The 25,675-nt window shown below is 46.0% G+C and overlaps 1 protein-coding gene across 1 annotated transcript in view; it reads right to left on the bottom strand.

Annotated features, from left to right (window-relative positions):
* Nucleotides 1-14,263: 14,263 nt before the first annotated feature.
* The window catches only part of LOC138647955 (alpha-1-antitrypsin homolog), a 113,702-nt gene continuing 102,290 nt past the window's right edge, over nucleotides 14,264-25,675 (bottom strand). The window contains exons 3-5 of the mRNA XM_069737363.1: nucleotides 23,950-24,211; nucleotides 15,047-15,194; nucleotides 14,264-14,496 (exon numbers count right to left, since the gene is read on the bottom strand). Coding sequence (XP_069593464.1) covers nucleotides 14,377-14,496; nucleotides 15,047-15,194; nucleotides 23,950-24,211 — 530 coding nt within the window. The 3' untranslated portion in view covers nucleotides 14,264-14,376. The remainder of the gene's footprint in view (nucleotides 14,497-15,046; nucleotides 15,195-23,949; nucleotides 24,212-25,675) is intronic.

The following is a 25,675-nucleotide window of genomic DNA, read 5'->3' as shown; positions in this document are numbered from 1 at the left end:
AATATTGCTGAAGTTCTGGCTTCTTCAGGATCCCCATGTGTAGGACCAGGCCCCAAAACTGCATCATTTCAACTGTGTGCACAGGAGACCAGTTAGAATATGATGAACCTGAGTTTTGTTCTTAACCTTCGTCAGGCTGAATAATTTTACAACGTTAACAGGCTGCAGAGGTACAATTGTACCTTCATATATATTTTATTGAAATTTAGCCAATATATTCTGGAGCAAAACTGCAGAGATGTCACGAAATTTCAGCCCTCTACGGCTTTTCGAAAAAAAAAAGTTATTGCAATTTTAAAACGGAATAGTTACAATTGTACCTACTCAGCCGGATGAAGTTAAAATTGACGAGCATACAACTTAGTTTGCTCCACCATGAGGTTAACAAAAGCCTCAGAGAAAGACTTTGAAAAAGTCTAGTTCTGTGAGGCCGGTGGTGTCAAACTTGATTCCTGATTCTGCCATAAGATCAGTAATCAGTGGCTTGTAATTTTCGGGTGGCGAGGTCCATATGGTGTCCGCAGTGGGGTGCTCTGGTTCATCTTCGGGAATGGTGGGTGCTGTTTCATCTTCATCTTCTGGAACAGTGGGCACTGCCTCATCTTCTGTCCTGCTGCATCTATGTGGCGGTTCCGCAGGACCAGAGGAGGATGAGGTGGAAGAGGATGAGGATGAAGCATTGGAAAAGTAAAGAAAAGTGGTATCCTCTTCCTCGCTATCAGTGTCGGAGGCAAGGAAACAATATGCCTCCTCCAGCATAGCGCTGTTGGGACGAGCGGGACATTTTTTTGTGAGTATGGTGCTTGGGTGTACTTTATTGAGAAACTATGTGTACGTGTGTGGGGGGGGGGGGGATAGTGATTGGTGCAAACTATTCAGAAAAAAATATATAAAGGAAAAAAACAAATAGGGAGAAAAAAATACCTGTGAAAGGAAAAGTCTAAAACATTAGGCCCTAGCTCTGATAAGTGACGCGGTTCACTTATCAAAGTTCGGCTGCTGCTGGGTGTGTGAAAAAAAGGAAAACAGCAGGCACAAGAGCTCTGATAAATGAACCGTGTCACTTATCAAAGTTCGGCGGCTGCTGGGTGTGCGAACGGGCATGTGAAGAAAAAAAAAAGGAAAATGGTAAGCATGAGAGCTCTGATAACTGAACCGTGCCACTTATCAACGTTCGGCGGCGGCCAGGTGTGCGAACAGGGATGTGAAAAAAAAGGAAAATGGTAGGCACGAGAGCTCTGATAACTGAACCGTGTCACTTATCAAAGTTCGGCGGCTGCTGGGTGTGCGAACGGGGATGTGAATAAAAAAGGAAAACGGCAGGCACGAAAGCTGATAAGTGAACCGCATCACTCATCAAAGTTCGGCGGCTGCTGGATGTGCGCACAGGTGTGGTGCAAGGTGGGGTAAAAAAAAAAAAAGGAAAACGGCAGGCACAAGCTTTGATAAGTGAACTGTGTCACTTATCAAAGTTTGGCAGGTGCGGGATGTGTGTACGGAGTTGGCGCAAAGGGGGCTGAGGAAAAAAAAGAGAGCACGAGTGTTGATCGGTGAACTGCGTCACCAACCAACACTCGGCGGTTGCTAAACGTGCACACAGAGGTGGCGCAAAGAGGGATGGAGGGAGGGTAAAAAGAGGGGGAAGGGGCATGGGTTGGATGAAGAGAGATCAGGTAAGGATCAGGGATAACACTTACGGTTGTAGTCTTTGTTCTGTATTCGTTCTTTCTTCTGTCTTTTCTTCAGCAGGGATTGAGGTGGAGGAGACACAGGAGGAGATCTGGTTGTGTTACCGCTCTGCAGGAATCCTCAGCTAGAGTGAGGACCCCTGCAGAGCGGTCAGACAGGTCACAGGCAGGAGACAGACAGGTCACAGACCTGTCATTGTGGGATCGAATGATCACATCGATCCCACCAATCACTGCTGGCCCTGGTGACCATGGCAACTGCCTAGGAGCGCTCCGATCCTAGGCAGGTCATACCCAGGTCATCAGCAGGGCACACAGTGGCCACAATGTGACCGCCGCTGTGCCTTGTGATTGGGGCAATAGTCGATGACATCAATCATCAACCTACTGGGCCTGTCCTAGGCTCTGGCCTAAGATCAGTGCTATTACAGCACCGATCCAGGCCAGTACCAGCAGGGCACAGCGAGGTAATACCGCTGCTGTGCCTTGCGATTGGCGCAATCGATACAATCGGTGATTGCGCCAATCCAGGGGGGTTTTGCCAGTGCCTGGCGTTGCTAGGTACCGGCCTAGGATCGAGTACATCGGTAACAACTGGTGTTTTCCCCTCAAGCTTTAAACATGCCTCCATCACACCTATCCTCAAAAAGCCTTCTCTTGACCTATCCTCTGTATCTAGCTATCGCCCTATATCACTTCTCCCCTATGCCTCCAAACTACTGGAACAACACATTTACCTTGAACTGTCCTCCCATCTCTCTTCTTGCTCCCTCTTTGACCGCCTACAATCTGGCTTCCGGTTACACCATTCCACTGAAACTGCCCTAACTAAAGTCACCAATGACCTCTTAACCGCCAAGAGCAAGCGACACTACTCTGTCCTCCTCCTCCTCGACCTGTCGGCTGCCTTTGACACAGTGGACCATTCCCTATTATTACAGACCCTCTCATCCCTTGGCATCGCAGACTTGGCCCTATCCTGGATCTCATCATACCTAACAGACCGGACATTCAGTGTCTCCCACTCACACACCACCTCCTCACCTCGCCCTCTATCTGTCGGAGTCCCACAAGGTTCAGTCCTTGGGCCCCTGCTCTTCTCCATTTACACCTTTGGCCTGGGACAGGTCATAGAATCTCATAGCTCATAGAATGGCTTTCAGTATCACCTCTATGCTGACAACACACAGATCTACATCTCTGGACCTGATATCACCTCCCTTCTAACCAGAATCCCTCAATGTCTGTCCACTATTTCATCCTTCTTCTCCGCTAGATTTCTGAAACTTAACATGGACAAAACAGAATTCATCATCTTTCCCCCATCTCACGCGACCCCCCCAACGAACCTATCCATTACAGTAAATGGCTGCCCACTCTCCCCAGTCCCACAAGCTCGCTGCCTCGGGGTAATCCTTGACGCTGATCTCTCCTTCAAACCACATATCCAAGCCCTTTCCACTTCCTGCCGACTTCAACTCAAAAATATTTCACGAATCCGTTCATTCCTCAAACATGAATCTGCAAAAACCCTAGTCCATGCCCTCATCATCTCTCGCCTTGACTACTGCAACCTCCTGCTCTGTGGTCTCCCCTCTAACACTCTCGCACCCCTCCAATCTATTCTAAACTCTGCTGCCTGACTAATCCACCTGTCCCCCCGCTATTCCATGGTCTCTCCCCTCTGTCAATCCCTTCACTGCTCCCTATTGCCCAGAGACTCCACTACAAAACCCTAACCATGACGTACAAAGCCATCCACAACCTGTCTCCTCCATACAGCTGTGACCTCGTCTCCCGCTACTTTCCTACACGCAACCTCCGATCCTCACAAGATCTCCTACTCTACTCCCCTCTTATCTCCTCTTCCCACAATCGTATACAAGATTTCTCTCGCGTATCACCCCTACTCTGGAACCCTCCACCACAACACATCAGACTCTCGCCTACCATCGAAACCTTCAAAAAGAACCTGAAGACCCACCTCTTCCGACAAGCCTACAACCTGCAGTAACCACCGATCGACCAAACCGCTGCATGACCAGCTCTATCCTCGCCTACTGTATCCTCACCCATCCCTTGTAGATTGTGAGCCTTCGCGGGCAGGGTCCTCACTCCTCCTGTACCAGTTATGACTTGTATTGTTTAAGATTATTGTACTTGTTTTTATTATGTATACCCCTCCTCACATGTAAAGCGCCATGGAATAAATGGCGCTATAACAATAAATAATAATAATAATAATAATAATACTCGATCCTAGCCTGGGACCTCATTGTTTCAGCCAATCTGATTGGCTGAAACAATGAGAAGGGTTGGGGGGCGGTGACAGACCCCAGGATGCCGAGGCCATCTTCCCTGAGGTAAGATGGCGGCGGAAATTTAATGCGATCACCGCGACTTAAGTTGCAATGTCGCATTAAATGCCATGACGTACTATCCTGTCCCTGGGAATTAAGTCCCAGGTCACCTCGACGGGATAGTACGTCATATGGGATTAAGGGGTTAAAAGAGAGTCCTAACCAAAAGCCAAAGAAAAGAAAAGGGAGGAGGAAGAAAATTGGTAGAAAAAGAGGGGGGGAACTCATGCTGACTAACTGCAGCTAAAGACATACAGACTGACAAACCTAGACAGATCTCTCTATGGCAGTGAATGACTCAATAAACATATTAGGGTGAGAGGTCTGTGCATGGATGCACAGTGAAAACTCTGAACAAAGCACAAATGACATAATACATAGAATGAAGTAACCAGAGTCCCTCTTACCAGATTGCAGTGTGCATCGGGTTACAGGCAGAAACGAACGCTCAGGATATGCAGCACATGCTGCAGCAGTGTGTGGCGTTGGAGCAGTGAGGGAGTCAAGATTCAAGATTCAAGATTCAAAGAAGCTTTATTGGCAGGACCAAATACACATCAGTTTTGCCAAAGCAAGTGTATAAAGGCAATAGGGATAGGGACTGTGGGGATGTTGGGTAGGAGCTGTAGGGAAGGTGGATGGGGGCAGATCCATTGTGGGGGCTATAGTCCATGGCATAGGGGAGGTGGATGGGGGCAGATCCATTGTGGGGGCTATAGACCATGGCATAGGGGAGGTGGATGGGGTCTATGGGTTAAATATCCTCTGGACCAGAATATAATACAAGTTAATGAAACCTGGACAGTACTTAGTGACATCAAAGGTGCAAGGTCAACAAAGAGATGCCAGTGCTTTCAGCTTGTGCTGGGGCAGAAGTGACATGTCTTGTTGTTGCGGAGTCATGGTAACCAGGTCTCCTGGAGAAGCAAGGGGGAAGGGAACTGATGTGAAATGCTGGCTGTCTGATTGCTGCAGCAACTAGGTCTAGTGAAGGAATGTCCAGAGGAGGAAGGAACATAAAGGGCTGAACAATGATTCTAAGGCTGAAGGAATGAGTGGTGTGCTTCTGTGATCTCTCTCACAGAAGTTCAGGCAAGTGAACCATAGGGATACTGGATTCATGTACAGAGTGGAGTTGGGCTATCCCTATACTGGTAGTTGAGGAAGTCTAACATGAGCGGAAAGGTAAGGACTGAAAGAAGTTGTGTACAGGGATAATCTCCCTCAGCAAACCCCTCCTCTCTCCTCCATTACACTGTGCTCGAAGGAATGCTGTATACTCCTGTGTTTTTGTAAAAAGTCTTGATCTGTGCTATCTAAAGAGACTGTTAGTCAATGTGCCTCTAAGAAGCAGCTGTACTGTTTATGAAGCCTGTGCTTAAGAGACTTGAATTGTACTGAATGTGCTGTAACATTAAACTACACTGTTCATCTGTTCATGAGGACTCAATCAATTGTATCTGTGTGAGCAAGTGGATCCATCTTGTGCCTGAAGAAGCTGCAGTACATGGTTGCCCCAGAGTTTTAAAGAATTCATGAGACCTGTCCCGCCCCTATCTGAACAAAGCGGCGTGCATGTAGCAGTACCTCAGGGTACACCTACAGTGTTAGAGTATACAAAGGGAAGGACACCAGGATTGAATCCCCAGAGTGTCCCCCTGTCCTGGGAGTGATTGGGAAAATTGTGAGGGATTTGGTGCACCCACTGCTGCATAAAGGTTATCACCTCTACACTGATAACTTTTATTCCAGTATCCCTCTCTTCAAATCCCTCTCTGTGTGAGGTACTGCAGCCTACGGTCTGTCTGCAAAAATCAGAGAGGCCTCCCGAAAATGCTACTTGGGCAGATGCTCAGAAAAGGTGACAGCAGAGCCCAAATGTAGCGACCACCTGCTGGTGGTCAAGTACAAGGACAAGAGGGATGCCCGTCTCTTGACCACCATACACAGTGATGGCAGCACCCTTGCCACTGTACGAAGTACCTCTACACAGGTCAGCAAATCAGACTGAGTACTGGGGTGCAACAAAAACATGGGGGGCGTTGATCTCTCTGATCAACTCCTCCAACCATACAGTGCTTTGAGAAAGGCCAAGGTGTGGTACAAAAAGCTGGCTGTGCACATCGTACAGATGGCAATGCTCAACGCTTTCCTGCTGTCACAATGTGCACGCCACACCGATACATCGTACCTTCAGTTCCAGGAGGTAGTGGTTGAGGCCCTGATATTTGGCACTCAGGAAGGAGCGGGCCCCAGTACTTCCGGAACTGAAGGTGCTCGTCTCGTACCAGGTCAGTATTTCCTGGAGGAGGTTCCGCAAACTGGAAAAAAATGTAAGGTGCAAAAAAGGTTCCGAGTGTGTTACTAAAGAGAATACACAAGGACACCATTTATCAATGGAACACCTGCCCCGAAAAACCTGGCCTGTGTGTGAAAAATTGCTTCAAATTGTACCATACCTCCATGCACTACTAATTTACTTTGATGTACAGGAAACAGTAGATTAGTTCCAAGAAGAGGGCACATTTAGATAACTTCCTTGGGGGTATAGTTTGCAAAATGATGTCACTTGTGGTTATTTTTTACTGTTGAGGCACATCAGGGGCTCTACAAATGGAAAATGACGCCCGCAGACCATTCAATCAAAGTCTGCTTTCCAAAACGTCACTACTTTCCTTCTGAGCCCCAACGTGTGCCCAAACAGTATTTTTTCCCACATATGGGGTAGCAGCGTACGTAGGACAAATTGGACAACAACTTTTGGGGTCCAATTTCTCCTGCTTCCTTTGGGAAATTTAAAAATTGGGGACTAAAAGATCATTTTTGTGGGCAAAAAATAGGATTTTTTATTTTTCTGCCCGGGCGTTATAAACTTTAATAAAGCACTTGGTTGTTCCAAGTGCTCACACATCTAGATAAGTTCCTTGGGGGTCTAGTTTCCTAAAAGGGGTCACTTGGGGGGGTTTCCCCAGTTTAGGCACATCAGGGGCTCGCCAAACGTGACATGGCGTCCGATCTCAATTCCAGTCAATTTTGGTTTGAAAAACTCAAACGGCGCTCCTTCCCTTCTGAGCCCTACCGTGCACCCAAACAGTGGTTCCCCCCACATATGGGGTATCAGTGTACTCAGGACAAATTGGACAACATCTTTTCTGGTCCAATATCCCCTTTTAGCCTTGGGAAAATAAAAAAATTGGGGCGTAAAAAATCATTTTAAACATTTTAATCATTATAAACTTTAGTGAAACAATTGGGGATTAAAAATTCTCACCACACACCTAGATAAGTTCCTTAGGGGGTCTAGTTTCCAAAATGAGGTCACTAGGGGGTTTCTACTGTTTAGGCACATCAGGGGCTCTGTAAACGGAACATGACGCCCGCAGACTATTCCATCAAAGTCCGCATTCCAAAACATCACTACTTCCCTTCCGAGCTCCGAACTGTGCCCAAACAGTAATTTTCTCCAACATATGGGGTATCAACGTACTCAGGACAAATTGGACCATGTTTGGGATCCAATTTCCCCCTTTACCCTTGGGAAAATAAAAAATTTGGGACTAAAAATAATTTTTGTGGAAAAAAATTGTTTGTTTTCTTCACACTCGGGCGTTATAAACTTTAGTGAAACATTTGGGTGTTCAAAGTGCTCACCAGACATCTAGATAAGTTCCTTAGGGGGTCTAGTTTCCAAAATGGGGTCACTTGTGGGAGGTTTCCACTGTTTAGGCACATCAGGGGCTCTCCAAATGCGACATGGCGTCCCATCTAAATTCTAGCCAATTTTAGCTTGAAAAAGTCAAACGGCGCTCCTTCCCTTCTGAGCCCTGCCGTGCGCCCAAACAGTGGTTTACCCCCACATATAGGGTATCATCATACTGAGGACAAATTGGACACTAGTATTTTGTGTCCAATTTCTCCTGCTACCCTAGGGAAAATTAAAAATTGGGGACTAAACTATCATGTTTGTGGAAAAAATATGATTTTTTATTTTCACGCAGTGGTGTTATAAACTTCTGTGAAGCACTTGGGGGTTCAAAGTGCTCACCACACACATAGATAAGTTCCTTAGGGAGTCTAGTTTCCAAAATGGGGTCACTTGTGAGGGGATTCCACTGTTTAAGCACATCAGAGGCTCACCAAATGCGACATGGCGTCCCATCTCAATTCCAGCCAATTTTAGTTTGAAAAAGTCAAATGGCACTCCTTCTCTTCCGAGCCCTGCCGTGCACCCAAACAGTGGTTTGTGGGATATGGCATATCAACATACTCAGGACAAATTGGACAACAACATTCGGTGTGTATTTTCTCCTTTTACCCTTGGGAAAATAAAAAAATTGTTGCTGAAAGATCATTTTTGTGACTAAAAAGTTAAAGGGAACCTGTCACCTGAATTTGGCGGGACCGGTTTTTGGTCATATGGGCGGAGTTTTCGGGTGTTTGATTCACCCTTTCCTTACCCGCTGGCTGCATGCTGGCCGCAATATTGGATTGAAGTTGATTCTATGTCCTCCGTAGTACACGCCTGCGCAAGGCAATCTAGAATATTGCTAGGGAGAGGGCAGGAAGCCAGTTTTGTACTTAATTTCTTCATCTCTGTTCTCTGTTTTTAAACTTTGTTCCCTGTTGGACTGCAAGTTATGCCTGAGGATTGTGTCCATCCTGTCTATTTCTGTGCAAGGTACTGGGGTGTCTACTGACTGTGGCTTAGTTGACTTGGCAGGGACTTCCACCTCAGACCACCTTGTTACAGTTGCATGGACTTTTTTAAATTTGAAGTACGAGGCAGGGGAAATTTTGTCCCGAAGTCCCTGCAATATATTCACTACCTTCATATAAATGCAAATACTTGTGTAGCAGTTGATGGATGTGGTGCACCAGCAATAGATCTCTTTTGGGGAGCCAAACAGGGATGCCCTCTGTCACCTCTTCTATTTAACCTCTCTATAGACCCCTTACTACACCACCTATTGCAGACCCTTACTTTTAGGGGACTGCTAGTGGGCTCTAGAGAGTTAAGGGTTGCAACATTTGTGGACAGGGCCAGTGTCAGCACCCGGCGCACCTGGGCAAGTTCCGGGTCCTGAGCAGGCAGGGGGCCCACACGCCATCAGGGACAGCGGCGTCTTCCGTGTCCTCTGACTGTGACGTTTCAGGTCAGAGGTCACAATGACGTGACTAGCGTGCACCCTCTGGCTGAAAAGTCACAGTGCAGAGAGCCAGAAGTCTGCAGCAGAGCAGCAGCCAGCGAAGAGAGGGGAGTATTTCATTTTAAAACAAAAAGTTAATGTTTGGAGCAATATATGGTGTTCATTATATGGGGCCCATTATATATGGAATATCTTATGGAACCCATTAAATATGGAGCATCATATGGGGCCCATTATATATGAAGCATCTTATGGGACCATCATCTACACGAGCATCATATTGGGCCCATTACGTATGGAGAATTATATGGAGCTTATTCTGTATGGAGCAAAATATGGGGTTCATCATAAACTGGAGCATTATATGGGGCCTATTTTATATGGAGCATTATATGGGGCCTATTTTATATGGAGCATAATATGGGGCCCATTCTGTATGCATCAATATATGGGGTCCATCAAACTGTATGGAGCATTAGATGGTGCTCATTATATATGGAGCAATATAGGGGGCTCATTATACTGTATAGAGCATTAAATGGGGCTCATTATACTGTACTAGCTATTGAACCCGTTCTACGCCCGGGTGGCGAGCATTTATATTGGTATATTGTCTCCATCATGGTATGTGCTGCTCCATCCTGCGTCCCCATCCTGTCATGCGCTGCTCCATCCTGCGTCCCCATCCTGTCATGTGCTGCTCCATCCTGCGTCCCCATCCTGTCATGCGCTGCTCCATCCTGCGTCCCCATCCTGTCATGCGCTGCTCCCATCCTGCGTCCCCATCCTGTGATGCGCTGCTCCCATCCTGTGATGCGCTGCTCCCATCCTGCGTCCCCATCCTGTCATGTGCTGCTCCATCCTGCGTACCCATCCTGTCATGCGCTGCTCCATCATGCGTCCCCATCCTGTCATGCGCTGCTGCATCCTGCGTCCCCATCCTTATGTGCTGCTGCATCCTGCGTCCCCATCCTGTCATGCGCTGCTGCATCCTGCGTCCCCATCCTTATTATTATTATTATTATTATTATTATTTATTTATTTAGCACCATTGATTCCATGGTGCTGTACATGAGAAGGGGTTACATACAAGTTACAAATATCACATACAGTAAACAAACTAACAATGACGGACTGATACAGAGGGGCGAGGACCCTGCCCTTGCGGGCTTACATTCTACAGCATTATGGGGAAGGAGACAGTAGGTTGAGGGTTGCAGGAGCTCCGGTGTTGGTGAGGCGGTAGCTCCGGTGTTGGTGAGGCGGTAGCTCGGTGTTGGTGAGGCGGTAGCTCCAGTGTTGGTGAGGCGGTAGCTCCGGTGTTGGTGAGGTTGGTGTGCTGCTGCATCCTGCGTCCCCATCCTTATGTGCTGCTGCATCCTGCGTCCCCATCCTTATGTGCTGCTGCATCCTGCGTCCCCATCCTTATGTGCTGCTCCATCCTGCGTCCCCATCCTTATGTGCTGCTCCATCCTGCGTCCCCATCCTTATGTGCTGCTCCATCCTGCGTCCCCATACTGTTATGTGCTGCTCCATCCTGCGTCCCCATCCTTATGTGCTGCTCCATCCTGCGTCCCCATCCTTATGTGCTGCTCCATCCTGCGTCCCCATCCTTATGTCCTGCTCCATCCTGCGTCCCCATACTGTTATGTGCTGCTCCATCCTGCGTCCCCATCCTTATGTGCTGCTCCATCCTGCGTCCCCATCCTTATGTGCTGCTCCATCCTGCGTCCCCATCCTTATGTCCTGCTCCATCCTGCGTCCCCATACTGTTATGTGCTGCTCCATCCTGCGTCCCCATCCTTATGTGCTGCTGCATCCTGCGTCCCCATCCTTATGTGCTGCTCCATCCTGCGTCCCCATCCTTATGTGCTGCTGCATCCTGCGTCCCCATCCTTATGTGCTGCTCCATCCTGCGTCCCCATCTTTATGTGCTGCTCCATCCTGCTTCCCCATCCTTATGTGCTGCTCCATCCTGCGTCCCCATCCTTATGTGCTGCTCCATCCTGCGTCCCCATCCTTATGTGCTGCTCCATCCTGCGTCCCCATCCTTATGTGCTGCTCCATCCTGCGTCCCCATCCTTATGTGCTGCTCCATCCTGCGTCCCCATCCTTATGTGCTGCTGCATCCTGCGTCCCCATCCTTATGTGCTGCTCCATCCTGCGTCCCCATCCTTATGTGCTGCTCCATCCTGCGTCCCCATCCTTATGTGCTGCTCCATCCTGCGTCCCCATCCTTATGTGCTGCTCCATCCTGCGTCCCCATCCTTATGTGCTGCTCCATCCTGCGTCCCCATCCTTATGTGCTGCTCCATCCTGCGTCCCCATCCTTATGTGCTGCTCCATCCTGCGTCCCCATCCTTATGTGCTGCTCCATCCTGCGTCCCCATCCTTATGTGCTGCTCCATCCTGCGTCCCCATCCTTATGTGCTGCTCCATCCTGCGTCCCCATACTGCTTCTGACCCGCTCGGCGCCGAGTGCTGGGGGGCCTGAGCAGGCGGGGACACCGGCGCGCTGTGGGGGTCAGGTGCCGGTATCGCCGCCAGCTCAGGCCCCCCCAGCACTTACTATACTCACCTGTCCGGCGTTCCATCGCTGAGCGCCGCCATCTTCCTGGTCTCCTGGCTGTGACTGTTCAGTCAGAGGGCGGCGCCGGCGCGCATTAAGCGCGTCATCGCGCCCTCTGAACTGAAGGCCACAGACCGAAGACCGGGAAGATGGCGCCGCTCAGCGATGGAACGGGGACAGGTGAATATAGGCCGATACTCACCCTCCTGGTGGTCCCTGCTTCTGCAGTGGAGATCGCGGTGTGTGTTCAGTGTGAACGCACACCGCGATCTCCCGGGAGCGTCGCTCTGTGAGGCCCAGACTGCACCGGCGCTTGCGCAGTCTATAGAGGCTTCGGACAGAGTGACGCTCCCAGCGTTATATTATAGATGGAGCAATATGTGGGGCTCATAATACTGAATGGAGCATTATATGGGGCCCATTATATATGGAGCTATATATGGGGCCCTTTATATACTGGAGCATTATATGGGGCACTTCATATATTCTACAGAGAATTATATCGGGCCCATCATATACTGCATGGAGCAATTATTTTTGGAACACTACATGGGGCTCATTATACTGTATGGAGGATTATATGGGGCTCGTTATACTGTATGGAGCAATATATTGGGCTCATTACACTGTATGGAACAATATATTGGGCTCATAATATTGTACGGAGCACTAAGTGGTGCCCATAATACTGTTTGGAGAAATATATGGGGTTCTTTATACTGTTTTGAGCAATATATGGGGCTCATTATACCATATGGGCTCATTATTCTGTATGGAGCAATATATGGGGCTCATTATTCTGTATAGAGTATTATAAGGGGCCCATTCTGTATGATGCCCATAATACTGCATGTATGACTATACTGTCCGGTTTCTGAGCTATTAATATCACTCATCCAATGTACGTAGTACGTGAAATCATTGGCTTTGTACTATACCTATTTTTCTCTGCCTTATCTGTGCATCATGAATTGTGGTATGTGTTAAAAGGATCAACTGAGAGTCTTTCACCCAGGGTCTGTGAAAACCTTGAGCAGGCCCTGTTTGTGGATAATATTTTGCTGGTAGTAACTAAACCCAGACAGGTCCTGCATTCCCTTATACGAGAATTAGAAGACGTGGGAGGCTTGTTGGGCTATAATATCAATTGGGATAAAACAGAGGTGATGATGTTATGTGGCCCCTCCAGACTGTTATGGGCATCGGGGTTCATATCTAGGTAGAGCCAATTTAATTAAAATGACAGAATCTATATTTAGCTCCTAAAGAGGAGAAATGGATCAACTATTTATACCGCTAATTTATCTTGGAGGGAAAAAAAGCCCCGCTTAGCCTTTAAATCACTCCAACAGCTGAAGGAAAATGGGGGATAATCTTCCCTGGTATTGGACACTACATCAGGTTCCTCATCTGGCCAAATAGCCACCAATTACAAATGCATCCATGTCGCCCTGGATTCTGAGCAATCCCAATTTCCGCTAACAAAATGAAAAATCAAGGACCCCACCTTTTCCTGCAGCACCATTCTGAAAGCTCTAGATCAAGCCCACAAATTCCTCCCTTCCCATTATCTAGAAATGAGACTAAAGATATGTCAGATCTTATTTAATTGCGCAAAAAGTTCATAATATGGGACTGTGCACAACCTCCATTTGTTTTAAGTGCCACTCCCCAGAAGCCAATTTGTTCCATTGCCTATGGATTTGCCCAGCCATTTGACTGTTTTGGGTCAGAGTGTGAAAGTTCATCACTACGCATCAGACAAAGTATGCTCCTGATGAGCCTCTATGGGCCATCTTTGGATACTTGAAGCCAGATAAATACATGTGCTCTCCAGGGCCCATAAACTACTACATTTGGTGGCGGCAGCTGGTATTAAAGCCATTCTGCAGGTATGGATCCATGACCAAGGTCTTCCTTTCAAGATCTTTCTAGATGTGAAAGGTTCATCTCCCCGCTTCCACAACGCATTCATGCTGACATTAGAACTTGTTTTCAACCAACAGCGTGGTATAAAGAGCAACTACTATTAGTAGAAGCGCCTACATAGAAATATTTTTAGGAAAACCACTGCATACAGATGCTCCTGGGTATTAGGAGTCTACACTGGTGTCGGTGGGTCCTGCACAACTCTAAAAGAGTTTAAGGTTACGCACCCATGCTTGGTGATCAATATGTAAGAGATGCACCTGTTTTAGACATATTCTTCAATCCCCTCCTTCTCCTTCCCAGTTTTCAGTTTATTTTCCTTCTGAATCAATGTAATTATGCATCGAATTCACATTGATATATGTATATTTTTTCTATTCAATAAAAACAAGATTTAAAAAAAAAAGAAATAAGATTATTTTAATATTATTAAAAATCAATATGGAAAGAAAATAGAGACGTTCCTGTCACCTGGCAGCAGTTCCCTTCATTTGGGGCATTGGATGGAGTTCTGGACGGCGGGAGACGGAGGAGAAATATCACATTAATATAAAACAAGGGACAACAATAATGAAATGTAACATTTTATTGAAGGAAAGTTATGAAGAGAATCATTTCAGGGGGTTGACGACTCTTCCACTGAAGAGAATATCATGGTTCTTGTCGGTTGTTAGGCAATGATTTTAAATAAATGAAGGGAGAATTACAGCTATAGGAGGAGGGTCTACAATGATTTCAATTATTTGAGAGACGTCTGAATCTGTTATCTTCTTATCCAAACCGAATATAGCTTTGCGAACAGTCTACAGAGGTTGAAAAAAAGGATCTAATTAAATTACATTGACTAGATAGATAAATAGAGAGATATATAATAAATAGATACATAGATAATGGATACATGATAGATAAATAATTAGATATGATAGAGCTATATATATATATATATATATATATATAATAGATACATAGATAATAGGTAATAGATCATAGATATATTTTAGATAGATAATAGATAATAAATAGATGATAATAATAGATGATAGTTGATAGATAATAGAAAGATGATAAATAGATAATATACAGATAGATTGATGATCGATAGAGAATAGAAGAAAAAAAAATGGAGCAGCACCGTATAGATGGATTCAGGGTACAGGGCCCTCCAAAAATATATCCATTTGTAGAAATAATAAAAAAGAAAAAAGGAAGCAGCACTCTAATGATGAAAAAAGTGGACTTTATTAGCCCATTTGATGTAGATAATAGATGATAATTAGATAGATAATAGAGATATATAATAAATTGATACATACATAATAAATAGACAGATGATATAGATAATAGATATTTTACCCTAGAAATCTTTGCGTTGCCTTCTCCATTGATACCAGATAGATCAGAGATGCCGGAGTTGAGGTCTGCTAAGGGAGTGATAGTTAATTTTTCTTGAACATTGATGGAGCTGGAGACATCTAATTTGGGGAGTAATAAATCCACATAGCTGTGTGCAAAGATGAGGAGCATAAGTACAGATGATATATAACCTGTAGACCTCATAAGATAATGTGCAGATGATTCAAACAGCACAAACATCAGAATATGAGGAAGCCAGGAAAGCTGATGCTATCACACGTCTAAACGTTGTCTGTGGTCAGATAGCGTGCTCTGCTCTTCCGCAACAGTGCTGCAGCCGCCCAATCTAGAGCGCAAGAAAGCAGCTCTGGAACAGCAATCAGCCGCAGTGTGTCCCCGTTCACTCACCTTCCACAGACGCTTTCCTGCCATCAGTGTCTCCTATGGATGTATATACAGCTGTTGCAGTGCACAGTACCACCTCTCATGTTCAGTATACTGGGTGTAATTCTCGGTATCTGTATTATTCTGTATATATACACTGCATATTACCACTTTTTCTGTCCTGTATATATGCACTGCACAGTACCACTCCTCTTGTCCTTTACACACTGCACAGTTCCTCTTCTCCTGTCCTGTATATACACACTGCACAGTACCACTTTTTCTGTCCTGTATATATGCACTGCACAGTACCACTCCTCTTGTCCTTTACACACTGCACAGTTCCTCTTCTCCTGTCCTGTATATACACACTGCACAGTACCACTTTTTCTGTCCTGTATATATGCACTGCACAGTACCACTCCTCTTGTCCTGTATACAGTTGTAGCCAAAAGTATTGACCCCCCTGCAATTCTGTCAGATAATACTGTTTCTTCCTGAAAATGATTGCAAACACAAATTCTTTGGTATTATTATATTCATTTAATTTGTCTTAAATGAAAAAAACACAAAAGAGAATGAAGCAAAAAGCAAAACATTGATCATTTCACACAAAACTCCAGAAATGGGCCAGACAAAAGTATTGGCACCCTCAGCCTAATACTTGGCTGCACAACTTTTACCCAAAATAACTGCGACCAACCGCTTCCGGTAACCATCAAGAGTTTCTTACAATGCTCTGCTGGAATTTTAGACCATTCTTCTTTGGCAAACTGCTCCAGGTCCCTGATATTTGAAGGGTGTCTTCTCCAAACTGCCATTTTTAGATCTCTCCACAGGTGTTCTATGGGATTCAGGACTGGACTCATTGCTGGCCTCCTTAGAAGTCTCCAGTGCTTTCTCTCAAACCATTTTCTAGTGCTTTTTGAAGTGTGTTTTGGGTCATTGTCCTGCTGGAAGACCCATGACCTCTGAGGGAGACCCAGCTTTCTCACACTGGGCCCTACATTATGCTGCAAAATTTGTTGGTAGTCTTCAGACTTCATAATGCCATGCACACGGTCAAGAAGTCCAGTGCCAAAACCAGCAAAGCAACCCTAAAACATCAGGGAACCTCCGCCATGTTTGACTGTAGGGACTGTGTTCTTTTCTTTGAATGCCACTTTTTTTCTCCTGTAAACTCTATGTTGATGCCTTTGCCCAAAAAGCTCTACTTTTGCCTCATCTGACCAGAGAACATTCTTCGAAAACGTTTTAGGCTTTTTCAGGTATGTTTTGGCAAACTCCAGCCTGGCTTTTTTATGTCTCGGGGTAAGAAGTGGGGTCTTTCTGGGTCTCCTACCATACAGTCTCTTTTCATTCAGATGTCGACGGATAGTACGGGTTGACACTGTTGTACCCTCGGACTGCAGGGCAGCTTGAACATATTTGGATGTTAGTCGAGGTTCTTTATCCAACATCCGCACAATCTTGCGTTGAACTCTCTTGTCAATTTTTCCTTTCCGTCCACATATAGGGAGGTTAGCCACAGTGCCATGGGCTTTAAACTTCTTGATGACACTGCACACGGTAGACACAGGAACATTCAGGTCTTTGGAGATGGACTTGTAGCCTTGAGATTGCTCATGCTTCCTCACAATTTGGTTTCTCAAGTCCTTAGACAGTTCTTTGGTCTTCTTTCTTTTCTCCATGCTCAATGTGGTACACACAAGGACACAGGACAGAGGTTGAGTCAACTTTAATCCATGTCAACTGGCTGCAAGTGTGATTTAGTTATTGCCAACACCTGTTGTTAGGTGCCACAGGTAAGTTACAGGTGCTGTTAATTACACAAATTAGAGAAGCATCACATGATTTTTCGAACAGTGCCAATACTTTTGTCAACCCCCTTTTTTTGTTTGGTGTGGAATTATATCCAATTTGGCTTTAGGACAATTCTTTTTGTGTTTTTTCATTTAAGACAAATTAAATGAAGATAATAATAACAAAGAATTTGTGTTTGCAATCATTTTCAGAAAGAAACTGAGTATTATCTGACAGAATTGCAGGGGTGTCAATACTTTTGGCCACAACTGTATATACACTGCACAGTAACACTCCTCTTGCCCTTTATACACTGCACAGTACCTCTTCTCCTGTCCTGTATGTATACACTGCACAGTACCACTTCTCCTGTCCTGTATACACTGCTCAAAAAAAATAAAGGGAACACTTAAACACCACAATGTAACTCCTAGTCAATAAAATTTCTGTGAAATCAACCTGTCCAGTTATGAAGCAACTCCGATTGTGAATCAATTTCTCCTGCTGTTGTGCAAATAAAACAGACAAGTAGAAATGATCAGCAATTAGCAAGACAGCCCCTAGAAAGTAGCAGTTCTGCAGGGGGTGACCACAGATCATTTCTCTGTACTCATCCTCTTTGGCTGTTGCTTTGGTCACGTTTGCATTTCGTCATTGCTCTCAACCCTAGAGGTAAAGCAGCGTGAGGTGGTGTGTACAACCCACAGAAGTTGCTCGGGTAATGTAGCTCATCCAGGATGGCACATCAATGCAAGCTGTGGCAAGAAGGGTAGCTGTGCCTCTCAGAACAGTGTCCAGAGCATGCAGCAGATACCAGGAGACGTGGAGGGGTGATAGGAGGGCAACAATCAGCAGCAGGACCGCTACCTTATCCTTTGTGTAAAGAGAAACAGGAGAAGCAGTGCCAGAGCCTAGCAAAATGACATCCAGCAGGCCACTCACATCCATACATCTGCTCAAACTGTCAGAAACAGACTCCATGAAGGTGTTATGAGGGCCCGGCGCCCATAAGTGGGTGTTGTGCTTACAGCCCAATACCGTGCAGGGCGATTGGCATTTGACAGAGAACACCAAGATTGGTAGATTCAACATTAGCACCCTGTGCTCTACATGGATGAGAGCAGGTTCACACTGAGCACACGTGACAGACGTGTCAGAGTCTGTAGACGCCGTGGAGAACGTTCTGCTGCCTGCAACATCCTCCAGCATAACCAGTTTGGCAGTGGGTCAATAATGGTGTGGCATTTGTTTGGAGGGCCACATAGCCCTCCATGTGCTCGCCAGAGGTACCCTGACTGCCATTAGGCACCGGGATGAGATCCTCAGACCCATTGTGAGATCATATGCTGGTGCACTGGGCCCTGGGTTCCTTCTGATGCGTGACAATGCTAGGCCTCATAACAAAATGGCGGCAGACAGCACTCTGTAGTATACAATGGTTGCTAGTCCTAACTCCACAGGATCCAAGTGGAGGAGTACATACCAAAGTTTCAGAAGTGAAGGACGGCATCCAATCCAGGTGAAAGAAGTAAACACTTTATTGTGCCAAAGGTGCGACGTTTCAACCCCTATGGGGTCTTTATCAAGCATGCTTGATAAAGACCCCATAGGGGTTGAAACGTCGCACCTTTGGCACAATAAAGTGTTTACTTCTTTCACCTGGATTGGATGCCGTCCTTCACTTCTGAAACTTTGGAATGCTAGGCCTCATGTGACTGAAGTGTATCAGCAGTTCCTGCATGATGAAGGCATTGATGCTATGAACTGATCTGCCTGTTCCCCAGACCTGAATCCAATCAAGCACATCTGGGACATCAATTCTCGTTCCATCCACCAACACCTCCAGGAGTTGACTGATGTTGTAATCCAGGTCTGGAAGGAAATCACTCAGGAGAACACCCATCACATCATCAAGACCATGCCCAGGTGTTGTAGAGAGGTCATAACAGGCACAGGGAGGCCACACACACACACTAATGAGCCTCTTTTGTCTTCAACCATTATGGAAGACAATCTTTTGTCACCTGTTCTCCAACTTAGGCCTCAATTCATAATTTGCAGTGTTTTTTTAAAGTCACTTTTCATCCCTTATCTTGAGGTATTTGCTGATGTTTATTGCACCCAAATCATCAAAATGGCAAGTGTGGTTCATGAATTTTGCACAAAGTAAAAAAAAAGAGCTTTTTTTTCTGTCATTTACCATTTTTTGGCTTTTTGAGCAAAAAGTAGAATCTTTTTCAAAATGGGGCAAAAATGGGAATTTGAAAAACTAGCGTAAAACTACAGCCGCCAATAAAGCGGAGAGAAAAAAAAACAACAACCAGGAGAGCAGAGAAAAAGTAGACTTCAAAAACGACTCAAAACTGGATGAAAAAAACAAGGATAAATTGGGGCCATAGTGTATAAATGTGTTCACGTCCTCTTCCCTCTCCTCTTCTGTAACGTTTGTATTTTCATCTCTCATAACCACAACCCTTTGTGTCTTCTGCTCCAATTTGGAGTAATTTGGGGGCATCACTATAGTGTGGTAGTGACGAAGTTGTGTCGGCTCACATCCACAGTAGGATGAATAAAAAAGCTGCTCCTCTTGACATTATCTAGAAGGACAGGACTATATACAAAACATAGATGACAATTTGTGGATATCAATCATTATCTATATGTATAAGCCCCATTTGTGCCCCTATCCGCTCCCCTATATAAGACCACCATTGTGGACACATCTATGTATAGGGAGGTTCTGCAGCTGTAAGGACACATCTCAGTGATGATGGGGTGAGTGTATTCAGGGCTCAACTGGGACAAAAAAGCAGCCCTGGCACAAAGCAGCCCAAACACTAGAACACTCATCACCCCTGGTGAGTGAATTTTGCTATACTTTGTCATGTCCCTCACCACTCTCTTAAAGGAGTTATTAGAAGAGTCACATGTGAATGGCGTATGATCGACCACAGCTCTATTTAGGTAGTGCTCAGCAAAGCTCCAGTTTCAGGACAGGAGAAGTGGTTGTTTCGACTCAGTTGTCGGGTGTATCAGGACCAGGGGCTCCTTCTCAGTACCTAACGCTAGGGGCGCCCTGGCACATCCAGATTACTTCTGATGGTGAAGATGCCGGGGTCATGTAGCTTGCCTTAGCTCCTGAATCTGCCCTAAGTCAGTACCCTTCCCCCACTCAGGGAAGAGGGGAATAGTAGTGTACTGCAATACACCAACAAGACTAACAGGGTAGTACGAATGAGAATAAAAGAATATACCAACCATACAAATTTACATGCATAAACAGAGGTAAACAATGGGAAGTGGAGGATGGGGTTAAACCAGAGTAGAAGAAAAGGAATTATCACAGACTCAAAACCTAGCAACAGTCACAGATAAATCCACCAAACGCCTTCTCCAAAAATAACCAACAACCTCAAGCCATGCAGCGTGACCTAGCTCTGACAATTAGTGATAGCCAGGGCCCAGATTATATAGGAGATGGAAGTGGCTAACAGTGCACAGCTGAGAGCCTTAATGCAGGAAATCTTCCAGGAGCTCTTAACTAGGCAGATTAACCCCTGCACTGCTAAAAGAAAATTACACTGTTTAATATGCAGGTGAAGTGCAGGAGTAGGAGAAATCAGCGGTCTACTGGCTCCTCTGTCGCGGTAAATCTATGACAGTGATACTGGGCAATCTATATACACTGCAAAAAAGAAAAAAAAAAAAAAAAGAGCATGAACCGCACATCCCAAAATCATACGTTGATCTAAAGCCGCTAGGCAAAAATTAATATAACTGAATATGAGGTTTTCAGTTTAACATTCTGATCAGACTGTATGAAGCCCACTGCCCCTTCACGGCAAAGCTCGTAGTGGGTCCTATCGCCCTAACGGAGCGGAGCCGTGCGGCGCCCACCACCACAGCGGCCATGCACCAGCAGGGCGGACGGCCTGTTGACCCACAGCACCCATGCTGCAAGACTGAGTCCCCAAGACTCCAGACCACGCCGCCTGTTGTGAATTCTGTTGTCAAGCTCCCTCCTGTGGTCATGAATGGTACTTCGGCTGGTTCTGTCCATGGACTTCCTCTGGTGGGTGTTTCTGAGTTTCCTTCCACAGGTGGCGAGGTTAATTCGTTAGCTGCTGCTCTATTTAACTCCACTTAGATCTTTGCTCCATGCCACCTGTCAATGTTCCAGTATTGGTCTAGTTCACTCTTCCCAGCAGAAGCTAAGTTCCAGCTTGTATTTCTTTGGTTTGCTATTTTTCTGTCCAGCTTGCTATTTTTATTGTTGTATTGCTTGCTGGAAGCTCTGGGACGCAGAGGGAGCGCCTCCGCACCGTGAGTCGGTGCGGAGGGTCTTTTTGCGCCCTCTGCGTGGTCTTTTTGTAGGTTTTTGTGCTGACCGCAAAGTAACCTTTCCTATCCTCGGTCTGTTCAGTAAGTCGGGCCTCACTTTGCTAAATCTATTTCATCTCTGTGTTTGTATTTTCATCTTTACTCACAGTCATTATATGTGGGGGGCTGCCTTTTCCTTTGGGGAATTTCTCTGAGGCAAGGTAGGCTTTATTTTTCTATCTGCAGGGCTAGCTAGTTCCTTAGGCTGTGCCGAGTTGCATAGGGAGCGTTAGGCGCAATCCACGGCTATTTCTAGTGTGTTTGATAGGATTAGGGATTGCGGTCAGCAGAGTTCCCACGTCCCAGAGCTCGTCCTTTATTATCAGTAACTATCAGGTCATTCTGTGTGCTCTTAACCACCAGGTCCATTATTGTCCTGACCACCAGGTCATAACAGCCGCCCCACCAGCACAAAGCCACAGCAACAATGGCCGCCACACAGCACCAACACCAAAATGAAAGGAGCACTTAAACTCACCTTCCTATAGCTCTTCAGTGAGAGACAAAATGGGCTAGACCCCTAACTTTGCAGTCTCCTGCTAATTAAAATCACCTGAGCCAAATGGGAGGAGTGCTGGTCCAAGAAGAAGACTAGAACATGCTTTGCAAAAAAGAAAAAACAAAAAAAAACAAAAAAGAGCATGAACCGCACATCCCAAAATCATACGTTGATCTAAAGCCGCTAGGCAAAAATTAATATAACTGAATATGAGGTTTTCAGTTTAACATTTTGATCAGACTGTATGAAGCCCACTGCCCCTTCACGGCAAACCTCGTAGTGGGTCCTATCGCCCTAACGGAGCGGAGCCGTGCGGCGCCCACCGCCACAGCGGCCATGCACCAGCAGGGCGGACGGCCTGTTGCCCCACAGCACCCATGCTGCAAGACTGAGTCCCCAAGACTCCAGACCGCGCCGCCCCACCAGCACAAAGCCACAGCAACAATGGCCGCCACACAGCACCAATACCAAAATGAAAGGAGCACTTAAACTCACCTTCCTACAGCTCTTCAGTGAGAGCCAAAATGGGCTAGACCCCTTACTTTCCAGTCTCCTGCTAATTAAAATCACCTGAGCCAAATGGGAGGAGTGCTGGTCCAAGAAGAAGACTAGAAAATGCTTTGCAAAAAAGAAAAAAAAAAAAAAGAGCATGAACCGCACATCCCAAAATCATACGTTGATCTAAAGCCGCTAGGCAAAAATTAATATAACTGAATATGAGGTTTTCAGTTTAACATTCTGATCAGACTGTATGAAGCCCACTGCCCCTTCACGGCAAACCTCGTAGTGGGTCCTATCGCCCTAACGGAGCGGAGCCGTGCAGCGCCCACCGCCACAGCGGCCATGCACCAGCAGGGCGGACGGCCTGTTGCCCCATGCTGTGTGGCCTCCACGTGCCTGTATGACCTCTCTACAACACCTGGGCATGGTCCTGATGAGGCGGCGGATGTTCTCCTGCGGGATCTCCTCCCAGACCTAGATTACAGCATCAGTCAACTCCTGGACAGTCTGTGGTGCAACGTGGCCTTGGTGGATGAAACGAGAAATTATGTCCCAGATGTGCTTGATTGGATTCAGGTCTGAGAAACAGGCAGGTCTGTCCATAGCCACATGAGACCTGGCACTGTCATAAAATGAAAAATCTTATACTCCCCTTCGGTGCCGGCACTCAGACCCATTGTGAGACCAAATGCAGGTGCACTGGGCCCTGAGTTTCTTCTGATGCCTGACAATGCTAGGCCTCATGTGGCTGAAGTGTGTCAGCAGTTCCTGCATGATGAAGGCATTGATGCTATAGACTGACCTGCCCGTTCCCCAGACCTAAATCCAATCATGCACATCTGGGACATAATTTCTCGTTCCATCCACCAACGCCACGTTGCACCACAGACTGTTTAGGAGTTTACTGATGTTGTGATCCAGGTCTGGGAGGAGATCCCTCAGGAGAACATCTGCCGCCTCATTAGGACCATGTCCATTTGTTGTAGAGAGGTCATATAGGCACATGGAGGTCACACAAACCCCCCGCAAATTATGAATTGAGGCCTAAGCTGGAGAATGGGTGACTAAAGATTGTCCTCCATAATGGCTGAAAACACATGATAAACCTCTGGATATTGGAGGTCATCATTGTCTCCGCTCCATCATTTCTGAGCAGCACTGACAAGAGTGAGTTTTTCATTACTCCTAGAATCAGAGCGACTGGATCCTGCACTATCCCAGGACAGGGAGTGTAGTTCTGGCAGTGTCTCCAATCTTACTACATTGTATCTTTCCCCATATTCGGGTAGGTTTTGTCAGTATTTTTTGTTTCCCTTTCACATTGATCGATCCTTACTGCATGTCCATTGATTTCTTCCACTCCTGAATTTTTTCTTCATTAATATTCTCTTCTATTTCAGATAACTTCCCCTCCGCTGGCCAAATGAGCAAGACCTCGACATCTGCTTTACAGGGTATGGAGACCACGGTGGCCAAATCGGTGAAGGTCACTTTGTACATCCCTGTCCTTCTCATGAATGGCACCTTCACAGTTGTCTTTTCATTCATGTGAAAATCTTCTTCTGAACTTATGTTGTCGAATGGAGTTTTCAATTTTGCTGCAAAGAAATTAAAAGAAAATAAATGTTATTCTATAATATGGCTGAGTATAACATCAGATACTGTTACCTGACTGTGGGGTTAATGAATCTAGTGCAGCTACCAACACCCGAAAGATCCGCCTTAGCCAGTTATTGATGCTAAGGGCTCTTTCACATGTCCTGAAATTTCTGGCACAGGAAAAAGCAGTCCCGGAGATATCAGTGTCCATGTGTACATGTTTGTCATACGTGTGGCACCCGCATCAGTATGACACGTACCGGCGCCTTGGATTCAACGGTCCTGGTCCCCGGTGCCAGGTGCTTAAGACCACTCTCATCATTCTCCCCTGCTCGCACTGCGATGCGCACTAGCAGGGGAGAATTTTGAGAGTTATATTTAACTGATAACAGTGAAAGCAGGCCTCGCCTGTGCTATAAATAAAAATACAGTATGGGTTCCCTTGTATTTTTGAAAACCAACCAGGCAAAACTGACAGCTGTGGGCTGCAACCCTCATCTGTCAGTGTTAGCAAGGCTGGTTATCAAGAATAGAAAGTCCCCCATGCTGTTTTTTTATTATTTAAATAAATAACAATAAAAAAAACGGTGTGGGGTCCCCCCATTTTTGACAACCAGCCTTGCTAAAGCAGACAGCTGGGTGCTGGTATTCTCAGGCTGGTAAGCGGCCATGGATATTGCCCCCTCAGCCTAAAAATAGCAGTCAGCAGCCACGCAGAAAAGGTGCATTTATTAGATGCGCCAATTCTGGCACTTTGCCCGGCTCTTCCCACTTTTCCTGTGGTGGTTGCAATTGGGGTTCATATCTGTGGGGTTGATGTCACCATTGCATTGTCTGGTGACATAAAACCCACAGCTTAGTAAAGAAGAGGCTTATCCATCAGGACACCACCAGCAGCGCTGAAGACACGTTCTGAAGAGCGCTGTTTACCGGAATGATATAGCCTCGATGGCGTGACAGGCGAGCTCAGGCCACTATTCCATTTTTGAAGACCAAAATGCAAAGTATCCAAACCACCCCTGATGACATTGATATTGAGCTCGAGATACTCCTGCACCATCCCGTTCACTGCGTGTTAGACTTGTACTCTGTTCTGCTGGTGCACTGGCTGGTCTAAAAAATGTGTTAAACGACTCACACAAATTGCCTATTTTAATTTTTAGTTATTTTACTCACTTATATAGGGCCATTAATTACACGGCGCTTCACAGACATTTTAGCACTGTCCCCATTGAGACTCACAATTTAAATTTCCTATCAGTATATCTTTGGAGTGTGGGAGAAATCCGGAGTACCCAGAGGAAACCCATGAAAACACAGGGAGAACAAACAAACTCCTTGCAGATGTTGTCCTTGCTGGAGTTTTAACTGAGGACCCCAGTGCTGCAATGCTAACCACTAAGCCAGCGTGCCGCCTCTGCCACTTACACTGCTGTTGCTAATGTTTCTGCGTTGATGACTCA

The sequence above is a fragment of the Ranitomeya imitator genome, chromosome 1 (assembly GCF_032444005.1).
Source record: "Ranitomeya imitator isolate aRanImi1 chromosome 1, aRanImi1.pri, whole genome shotgun sequence".
Taxonomy (NCBI): Eukaryota; Metazoa; Chordata; class Amphibia; order Anura; family Dendrobatidae; genus Ranitomeya; species Ranitomeya imitator.
The sequence above is the reverse complement of the archived record's forward strand: the minus strand, read 5'-3'. Positions and strand labels throughout refer to the sequence as shown.